This window comes from Theobroma cacao, chromosome 3 (genome assembly GCF_000208745.1).
Source record: "Theobroma cacao cultivar B97-61/B2 chromosome 3, Criollo_cocoa_genome_V2, whole genome shotgun sequence".
Lineage (NCBI taxonomy): Eukaryota > Viridiplantae > Streptophyta > Magnoliopsida > Malvales > Malvaceae > Theobroma > Theobroma cacao.
This window is the reverse complement of record NC_030852.1, coordinates 27,498,264-27,509,005: the sequence shown is the minus strand read 5'-3', so window position 1 is coordinate 27,509,005 and position 10,742 is coordinate 27,498,264. Positions and strand designations below refer to the sequence as shown.

Here is a 10,742-nt window from a genome sequence, read left to right as displayed (position 1 = left end):
TTTGTGTATGGAAAAATAAATGTAGTGGGAAAACAACAAAGCACACAGGGTCGCCCTATAGCACACTCCCCTATCGTAGAAAAATTTTGTCAATCTCTTACCACCGGTTACGCCCTTAACCGGTTTGTCAAACATTATTAACGTGTCTGGCAATTTCATTGTAAGGGTTTTCTTTTTTTTCTCTTTTTCTTGGTTGAGTAGTGTATTTAGGATTCGGGAGTGGGGAGACCTATTTTGCCTGCCAAGTTGTACAATAAGTTTAAAACCGTTTTTATCAGAATTAGGTACATCACACATGACACGTGAATGTAATGATCAAACTCCAAAACCGATTGATGGTCTTAACTATTTTAATCTAACATTTAAGTTTTTTTATTAAAAATTTAAGTTAAATTATGTAATTAATCTATATATTTTGTTAAAATAGTAAATTTGATTTTTATATAATAATTTATAACAATTAAATTTTTTATATTTATTAAAATTGATAATATCACTCAAATAATTAACGTTATTAATTTTTTTATTTATATTGACTTGATATATTTATGTTGATATGATATTGATATGATTTTTTTTATAATGAAGTGAATTTTAAAAAAATTATAAATTTTTATTTAAATTAAAAAATACAAACACCCAAGAAAATGCAAATAAATTACCTAAATACTACTAGAATTTTTTTTTGACCCCAACGAAGTAAAAACAAGTTTATGAAGTAATTACTAACACATAATTGAAGTGGGGAAGGAAAACATTTAGCTATACCCTGTATCCTTTGACCGGCAGCAGCCGGTGGCATGAGGAAATGTGAGAGACACACACAGGCCGTAGTCACTAGTCAAGGCAACAATCAAGTGCACGAGTTTCGGGCGTCTCGCGCTTCATTTTCACCATTAATAAATGAGGATTTTGTTTCCCTTTGCTCAACCCTAACGTTCAGATTTTCCTGAGAAAGCGTCAGCCTCACATGCAAGGCCCGAGGCCCCACCTAACTCCACAAGGGCCCCACGCCATTTTTCCGATTATTCAAAGGCCCCTTTTGCTCTCTTTCCCATTCCTTAATCCACTCTCTTTGGTGGTCTCACACACCACCCCCACCAGGCCACCACCTCGCTCCTGGAATTCTTTGTTCCCATTCACTTTTGCAATTCTGGAAACAGTATTCGCGTTTTTGTCCTGAGTTGGCCGAAGTTTGTTTTAGGCAAGCAAAAGCAATGGCCCCATTGAATCATCATTTCTCATTTGTTTCCAGATATGGATGCTTCATATTCCTCTTCTTTTGTCAAGTTTTAATGCTCTAAAAAGTAATGGAAACTTGGATCATAATGATCAATTGACGAACCAATTCACTGCATCCAGCATTAATTGATATTTGGGGTTTAGGAATTGCAGTTAAGTTTTGTTGACCAGAAAATTCATTTTAATGGATGGAAAATGGGAGCAGAAAGTTAGCCCATTTAACACTATTCCCACCTTATATCATGGGTTTGGATACTATCCGCTGCCTAAGTTTTCATCCTTTTTTCCCCTTTCCATAGCTAATGGTATGGTAAAAATAAAGAGGAAGATGAGTCTGAATTAGAATCAGTTAGTGATGACTGAAACTAGTGTGAAACGTGATAGTATGTAATTTAATTATAAGATACCACCCGAGCTCAACATTGGTAATCGGAACATAAAAACTTTAGTAAATATCATCGATCCAAACTTCTTTATTTGTGCCGGCATATTTGAAATTTAGCTCCAAAAGAATCTTTTAAATTAAAATTATCAAGCTTAGTAACAATTAAAAGTTTATTTATCTAGCTTAAAGAAGAAGCCTGCGCAGTTAACATATGAAATTTCTTAAAAATCAAACTAATGTGCATTAGCAATAAAAAGCATGGAGGTCAACACTCATGTTTGCTTGCACAACTTTCATAGCACTCATGGAGGTCATTTTCCTAACAGAAAAGATTCAGACATCCACAGAACGACTTGTTGATGAGTGCCCTTTAATTATCCAATAAATAATAATGTTACAAGTATAATATTTGTTCGTGAACCTCTTGATGCATTTTCTGAAAATGGAATATGAAATGAACTTTTCTTTCTTAATTATACATCATTTCAGAGTTGATTTCTCATAGAGATTTCTATGAACACAGCATTACCATTATTTCATTTGGATAATACCTCCAAGATCACTTTCTCTTTCAAAGGTCATTGAATACTCCAACTTCTACCACTATCAAATTATATATTGTTATATATGTTAAGCCACACTTTTAAATCCCAATTTTTGGGTAGTTGGGATTTGTTAGGATAAGTTAACCTTGAACATTATGTAATTAAATTAAACAGCACCCAAGCATTTCAAACAGTACCATTCCAAATCCCCATTCTTCATTTCAGAAAAAAAAAACCGTAATATTATAGTTTTCTTTTTCTTTGGACAAACAATTAATATTTAGTTGTAATAATAGGATGGAAATTATGATAGCTTTTCATTTCTAAAGTTCTTTTCTTTTTATTTGTTTCAGTTTCATTATTTTGTTAACCCCCATCCGGTCATCCCAAATTTATTATAATAATGGTAACTTCTTAATTAGTTTTTACAGTTTCTTTCTTTTTTTTTTTCATTTTATTTTCTTGGAAGGGAGAAATTTAAATGGTTCTTAACAATATTTGGTTTAATATGGTAAGTTGATTAGTCAAATGACAGTCAAAGAAAATAGTAAAAATGGACCAAATGGAAGATCAGATCTTAAGGCAACTTTAGTGAAGATTCATTTCCTTTTAGGCATTGATACGATAAGGATTCACTTGCTTTGAATAATTTACCTTTCCATATCACAAAATTCCTTTCCACATAATGACTTTTTTCGAGATTTTACTTCCTCCCAAGCACCATTGCTTTATGTAAAGAATAGACAGACTGTTCACTCTAAATATCTTTATTTATTTAAATTCTCATTTCTTGAATTTTCCATCTCGATTGAAGGACTCAACCATCATTTGACTGGCATTGTAATCGAAGTAGGGCAGAAATTTTTTTTATTTGGAAATTGGATTTCTTACTTAGTTTGAAACCCGATGCTTGCCCTTTCCTTGATTTCAACTTTGATTGTGTAGCCTCTCTTTAAGAAGAGGAAAAAGAAAAAAAGGAAAAACATTTGATCAATTGTTTAAGGTAAAATAAAAAGGAGCATCTAATTGCCCAAACGTGATGTTGATCATTACGTGTCACAGTAATTAATTTACTACCATTACAGATTATTACTTGTTTTTTACTCAATGGAAATTCTATGTCAATACATATTTCAAACTATCATCATAACCCAAAAATCGTATTTAATCATTTGCCATGGGTTGACATTGGCTTTACAAAATAAAAACATATACTTAAAAGACAATTTATGTATATATCTAATTTTTCCAGAAGAAACGCCTGAAATTGAGTATGAAGAGTTAATTGGGTTGGGACACAAGGAACCTTCTTAATCAACCCACAACGGCTGAAGAAACTAGACAAAACAGCTATCGTCCCCTTCCCTCAGTATTGGGTGTGGATTGGATAAGACAGCTTTTTAAGTCTCCGATGAGGAGAGCAGCCAGTATTATTTAAATCTGAAAATGTTGTCTTGCGCCGGTTTTGACATCTTGGATGGAGGCGACAACTAACTAGCACATGCGTCTTATGCAACACTTTTTGTCTTGAAACACAAGGATCAAGTATTTGGTTTAATAATGCTGAAGATGTGCTCTCAAATCCCCTTTTAATAGTGATTAATGATCACTTATGGTGCCTTATTTCACGGCACACAAAAGACGAGGGCAGCATTTGGGATCCCGCAAAATGGAAATCCTAGTTGTAGGAAGAATTTATCATAAAATCCAAACTCCTCTCTAGAAATTCCCCGGAAAAGAGAAGAGAAAAGGATGAGTGCTATATTGCCTATGGGGGTTTCTCTAAGAAAAAAGACCATGCATGTGATGTTGGGCAGATGTTTACACTAACTGATCCAAAAGCAACTTCCTTAAAATACCCAAAAACATAAAGAATATTGTTGGAGCTGATCAGAGATTCCTGCTTAGATAAGCAGCAATTGGCTGCATTGAACCTACAACTAGAGGAAATGTGGGGGTGAAAAACAGATCCAGCTGCTATATGATGAAGCACTTGAAACAAAGCTAAATTTTGTTTTAAAATATATTTGTTTAATCACAAGACTTCACATTAGCTAACGGTCGAAACCGCCACATTCGAGGGTAGCCTGGTCATGCATGACTAGGAGTGAGGCAATAAAAAACAGATATTGGAATGTAGCAAAGGTTGTGTAACATTATTCTTTCTGTGCTAGAATTAGAATGTATGCTCTTAATTTGGGCCTGACAGATACTTGCATAACTTTTGGGCTAGTTAAGGGCTTAGCTTAACCGACGGACGACCCATTCAGGTCCCAGAAGAAGTTGCTCATATCACAAAAGATTTTGACTTCACGACTTCGAAACAATCCAACATTAAGTGCCACAAGTTCTTTTTCTGCAACTAGTTTTGAGTGAAAAGACAAGTTTCCAACAGTTTTGATTCATTCACATGGCCATCGTTTCTAATTTGGAGACAAGATGATTGGGATGAGTGTCTCGTGGACATAGTCTTCATGCTACTCCTGGGAGTATCTTGGTAATGTCAATTTTAGCTCCACAATAAAACGTATGATATTCTCTTTGATTTGTTTGTAACCTTTAACTTATGTAACAATTTGATATTCTTTCTAAGGCATACACCGATCTATGATTTGAACCACTCATATTTTCCTCTTTTCTGTTAACTTACTTACTGCACTGGTTGAGCACAGCCATTGAGTTTCCTTGACAGATATATTTTTTTTTATTGTTTCACAATAAATATGGGGTTCTTTGACAGATTTTTGCATTACATTTGGTTCCCTTACCAAAGACCAGGTGGTCAAAGAGCTTTTTCTGGATGCCCTCATCTTGCAGGAGATAGAATAAAGGCAACAATATACAGGTTTGAGTGCCATAGTCCGAGGTAAAAAAAATGAAAACTAAGAATCTCAATTTTATGAATTTATTTTCCAGGTGAAACCAAGAGTATCCTGCAGTAGGGGATACCATAAGTACAAAATAAACTCAATGGCAGCCCGACCAAAAAATAAAATAACGTAACACTAGTAATACTGGTTGCCAAAAAATTTCTGGACTGTTGGCAACCAAGACATCTATCCACCTTCCCATAGATTTTAACAGAGTAGCATCATGCGGTATTGGCAGGCAGGAAGCATTCTACAATGGTTCCTCAAAAGGGAAAGGACGAATGAAGGCGGAATTCATTTCCCATATTTTGAGTGTGGCCTTCACATTCACTCCAGTTGCATTGTTGAACAAGAATAGCCGTGCTGCTCCATAGATGGCTTCTGTTGGATAAATTCTTGATGAGATGACCGTCCTCCCTCCTTGAGCAAAGCTTTCCACGATTGAATGATCCACCTGAATCAACATTTTTTTAACAAAAATTATATATTTAAACACTTTTTTTTCCAACCTAGTCAAGAGTAAAAAGGGTATCAATCATAATTGCTCACTTACCAATACCCTCATATTGTAGTTTTCATCGTCAAGCACTGGAACCTTGCCTCCATACACTTGTTTGAAGACATCGTTAGCTTTGGAAGACCTGCATAAAACAAATTATTGGTTGTTCACATTTTTATTATTAGCTGAAAACAGCAAAAAGGAAGACAGTAAAGCAAATAGGGAAGCAAACCTTGTTTCGTCAGCGCAAAAGTAAGTCTTGAGACTGCCATCCGATGTATTAACAGGGCGGAAGAATACAGGAGTCAGCTCAGAAAGTGAATCATCGGCAATAACCAGAATTCCAAACGGCCCGAAAGTGCTCCTGTCAATTGCACCGTCACCACAATCGCTGACTTCATCCGTTGTATTTGATTCCAATGACTCTATTTCAAACTCTGCTAGTATATCCAACTGCCAGAGTTTTCAAGAACAATGCTGGTGAGACTGAGAGTTACACAGCAAAATGCATAGATTTAATTAAAGGAGTTCTTTTCTTTACAGAGTGCTAGTCTGCTTGACAAAACCTGAGTGGCAGGGCCTATGTCAAGGGGCACAATTGATCCCGCTTCAACTAGCACCTCCTCAAACACTGTACTGTTCAATCTCAAGCTCTCTACTTCCTTCACTGGCCATTGAAGTAAATGAGTTCCAGTCTTGTTGTCATACAGAACACTCCTGGGAATTGTCTGTAAAATGCAGAAACAAATGTGGGGAATCGATATTTCGCTTTCAGGGTCAAAATCAAGTTGCTTTTGCTTTGAAAAGTAAATAGAAGTACATTCATTACTAGATCATTTTTGCTTCTTCACAATCAAACAAGTCAAAAACATCAATTGTTCCAAAGGTCTTTGGAATGTAGAGCATAATTGCTTGTTACTAAAGGAAATATTATCCTATGAAAATAATGGCTCAAGTTTTTTGCGTGACGTGTTTATCATAAAAGGCGGCTGTTCAATGAGTGGACTTCCTTGAACCATATAAACAAGATGGACTTGAAAATTAAGATTAGTATATTATAATATAGATTGCCTTTGGTAGCAGTAACCAAAACGCAAAGGTGCAAAATTCAAATTTGACATTTGATTAATTACAAGTTTGGAGTTTAGACTAGTCTTCTGAAAGTTCTAGTTAGAAACATTCTATTAGAAAATTAATCATGTGTAAGGTTTATATTACTATTTAATAAATTGTCAATGTCACCTGATTCAAATTAATTAGTACTATCTATCTATATTTTTTATTTAATCATTACTTATTAACAATATGTAAATAAAAAAAATTAAAGGATAAATCCTAAAACAGGGAGTAGTATGTACCTGAAGGGAAGCCCATCCTTTTTTCAGGTCAGCAGTTTCGGTATCAGTTTCATTAATCCAACCCCAAAGAATCCTCCTTTGTTTATCCTGATCGAAAAATGTCTTTGATGCGTAGTATCTCCCATAATCCACCTTTAATCCGATACCCACATCCTCTTCCGGGTTGTCGGGTGTCCACTTATCCGTTACCGGGTCATAAGTCCCAAGTGCATAATGGTCTACCTTTGTATCATCCAAACTAGCCTTTAGCACGTGCTTAATTCCGGGACCAAATGCGGACGTGTCCAACCCGACTGACCCGTTTATTGCAACAGGGTAAAAATCCACGCATTCCCACATGCCCGTACCCGGAACGGCGTGTAAAACCCCATCCAATAATTCATAATCCGTAAAATTTGTTGTTTGATACACCAGGGAGATTCCTATGGTTTCATTAAACCTTGAACCGATTGTGATCCGCCAGGTACCGTCGGGTCCGAGCCATGCTGTTGTCGGGTCCCGGAACTCATCGGTTTCAATCCCGGCTGGGGGAACGATAACCGGGTTACCCGGGTACTTTAACCAATCAAGGAGGAGGGGATCGGATAGGTTGGCGGGGTATGCAAGGTTTTGCACCTGCGCGGACTCATTGGTGCTGCCGGTGTAAAGCATTACGATTTGGCCATCAGGCAGGAGAGTGGCGGACCCCGTCCATACACCGTTGATATCATACCAGCAATCAGGGACCATAGCGAGTGGGAGATAGAGCCAATGAATGAGGTCCCTTGATACGGCGTGTCCCCATGTGATGTTGCCCCATATGGCTGAATCAGGGTTGTACTGATAGAAAAGATGGTACCATCCCTTGTGATACAATGGACCTGCAACCACCAAAATTTTTGCTACATAAAATCACATGTTTAGACCAAAAGAACATAAAAATCACATTCTAACAAACTTTTTGGTTAGTCAGGGATATTGCTGACCAAACGGTCAAGGAACAATTTCCATGAGCTTAGCATTGTTAGATGGTCGCATTGCATGAAATTTCCAATAATATTTATCTACAAGGAGGATTGGAGAGATGGTAAGAGGGATAAAATGGTGCTCTTATTGCATTAACTCGTCAAATTCAGAAAAAACAAAATTTTTTTGATGAATAGTAGCATTCAATTTGACATTAATTAAAAAAACGGTAAAAGGATCCATGTGAATTATATGGTGTTAACAAGATGACGAATCAGTGAAAGGCTCCTATCCTATACATGGATTTTTATTTAAAAATCATCTCATGTTCTCTCGGGTTCTATCCAAAATCACAAGCAGCTGCAGCAAATCAAGAAGTTGCCAAGGATGACTCAACGAGAGAAGCAGACAAAGTTAGGAGGGCGGGACCATGTGTGGATAGAGTAAAGCATTATCAAGACAGATTGGATTGATGTAGTCCTCATTGGTCCGCAACCCCTACAAGGAGTAATCATTCTTTCCTAACATTTTGGCCACATAGCCTCGCTAGGCTATTCCGTTGCCACATGTATCCATGCCCCTTGATTGGTAGTTCATCTGCTACTGCTGATGTACCTCTAAAATACATCAAAATCATTTCCATAATTCCATTCTTGCATCTCTTGTTCCATTTTACATGGCATTTCTCACAAATAATTGGTTGATGGGGCCTTGGTTCAAAAAACAAAAGGAAACAAGTTGAAGTTTTGGAAAATCTTAGGTCCAAACTAATGATTATCTGATTTTGATCACTGAATTCTTTGGAACTGTTCGATAACTTTCACAGACAGATCACCCCTATGCTGTCATTTAAGACTAACTAAAATGGGTAAGGTACCCCAAAATAAAATTAAAAAAGAAGAAATGTTTGAGATCACAACCTGTTTCCTTATTAGAACATTTTGTATAATGCTGACTCCTCGATTAAATAATTTTGAGGAAGAATAGTAATCATAAAGAGCCAATAATGCCCTCCTCTCTAGGATTGTTAGCTAATGAAAACAAGTTTGGGTGCACTTTAAACAACGTTGCATATAACATAAAATTGTCATGAGGAAGCAAAAAATTGAAGTAACAACAGTGTTGTTATGAGAACTGACCGTCAGGATCTGAAGCAGGAAACCGAGATTCCCCAGCCAACGTGCAATAATAAGAAAAGACAGCAAAATCCGATCATTAGGAAGCAAACAAAAAAACAAAACATAATTTAAAGATAAGATTTGCAATTTGGGAAGGAAGTCAAAAAGCGCAAATATACACCTAACTTCCTTACATAGAAACCTCATTAAACTAAAATTAACGTGATTTAGAACCTTAGTTAGCAAAAGCAAAACAAAAAAGCCCTTAGTTACCTACCATTCATCCAATTCTTTTGAGGCTGAAAGTGGTAGGCACTTCTCTGCCAAGAAAACATAGCGTTGGTCCAATTAAACGAAACTTCGTTCAAAAGAGATGGATTTGACTTGGCTGAGACACCTTCAGCGACCCCTCTTGGCTCCGCCTCTGAAAACGACGCAGGTTTTGACGTGGGAGAAGCTGACGGGACCCTGTTGGGCATTGGTAATGGTTCTTGGCTTTGGTTAATAATTAATGCGACCAATGAGAGTAGGAAAACGACAGAGGCAAGTATCACTACAAAACCCTTCAAGGGTCTACTCCGAGTGGCCGGTGCTCCGCCGGAGGAGGGGTGCTCTGGCAAGGGAGCGTAGAACGCGGAGTTTCGTTCAGGGTCATGGGAGGTGCTCGCCTCCATGTTTAGAGAGCTTGTGGAGTTGTTTTACTATAGGCAATGAGAAAGTAGAAAAGGATACTATGGTTTAAATAGAGCAACCGAGAAACAGAGAAATCTGAGAGAGAGAGAGAGAGAGAGGAAGGGGGGGGGGAACAGGAGAGGTTGAAATGTGTCAGCAGCCCGTTTGAGTAATGGGGAAATATAGCTAAGTAATGTGGGCAATGGATTATTAGATTGGTGGTTGTCCAATTTAATTGGGGAGAAAAAGTGAAAAAAGAAGTGACAGAAAATGGAGAGAGAGAGAGAGAGAGAGGTGGATCGATCTCGTGTTTTCTGCAGTGAAACAAGAGGGACAGGTGAAAAGATGAGGTGAGGTACGCAAACCCAGATCAAGCTTTTGGCCTATGGGGTTAGGAATCTATTGCATATATATACACATATCTATATACATATTGGAGAGTTAATTTTCTTAATCTTGAGCCTGAGCCCGTTCATGGGTTATGGAACACAGCTTTTACGGAGAAGCTCTTACGAGGAAACATAATTAATTCGTTACTAACTTCTAGTCCCATTTTTTATTAGGACGGTTCTTATAAAGGTAGATCCCATCTGCGAAAACCTCTCTTTCCTACCTTCTAGTCAAACTATACAATAGTAAAATGGAATACCAATCCTATTCAACGGTGGAAATCTTTCTGTCTTTCTTTCTTTTTTTGTTTTTTTAAATAAAGGAATAGGTTATGTGAAAGTAATATTTAGGGAAAAAAAAAAGAGAAAGGGTATTTCTCTTTTATTACTTCTAGTCTACTATTTTTTTAGTAGAAATAACGTACCACTTATTGCAAAGTATTTGAGCCAATGAATTAAAAACTAATAATAAAACAACGGGACACAGCCATTAATAACATATTATTCAATATTGTTTATATAAGTCCTTTTGATATATTAGCGGAAATGTAATTAGATAAGCTGAAAATATTTACTAGTAAACAACTTAGTTATACCAAATTTGCTTTCTTGCGTTTGACAAATACGTCATGAATTAGTCGTATTTTCCATGCAGAGACGTGCTTAAACATTCATCACTAATCTTTTCATTTAAGGCACGATAATCTACTACCAAAAAA

General features: G+C 36.6%; 1 protein-coding gene across 1 annotated transcript; it reads right to left on the bottom strand.

Moving 5' to 3' along the window:
• LOC18605362 (beta-fructofuranosidase, soluble isoenzyme I) lies at nt 5,040-9,867 on the bottom strand. Its single transcript, XM_018117430.1, has 7 exons — nt 9,240-9,867; nt 8,984-8,992; nt 6,900-7,759; nt 6,108-6,269; nt 5,774-5,994; nt 5,596-5,683; nt 5,040-5,496 (listed from the first exon to the last, which is right to left on the bottom strand). The coding sequence occupies exons 1-7, from the start codon at nt 9,634-9,636 to the stop codon at nt 5,293-5,295; spliced, it is 1,941 nt and encodes a 646-aa protein (XP_017972919.1). The 5' UTR covers nt 9,637-9,867; the 3' UTR covers nt 5,040-5,292.

What these genes read in the sequence shown, in the direction of transcription:
- LOC18605362 (XM_018117430.1), bottom strand. Translation starts at nt 9,636, where the DNA reads ATGGAGGCGAGCACCTCCCATGACCCTGAACGAAACTCCGCGTTCTAC. An exon ending in AAGGATGGGCTTCCCTTCAG is followed by an intron (nt 6,270 to 6,899) that starts GTACATACTACT and finishes TGCATTTTACAG; the next exon opens with ACAATTCCCAGGAGTGTTCT. An exon ending in TTTTGCGCTGACGAAACAAG is followed by an intron (nt 5,684 to 5,773) that starts GTTTGCTTCCCT and finishes TGTTTTATGCAG; the next exon opens with GTCTTCCAAAGCTAACGATG.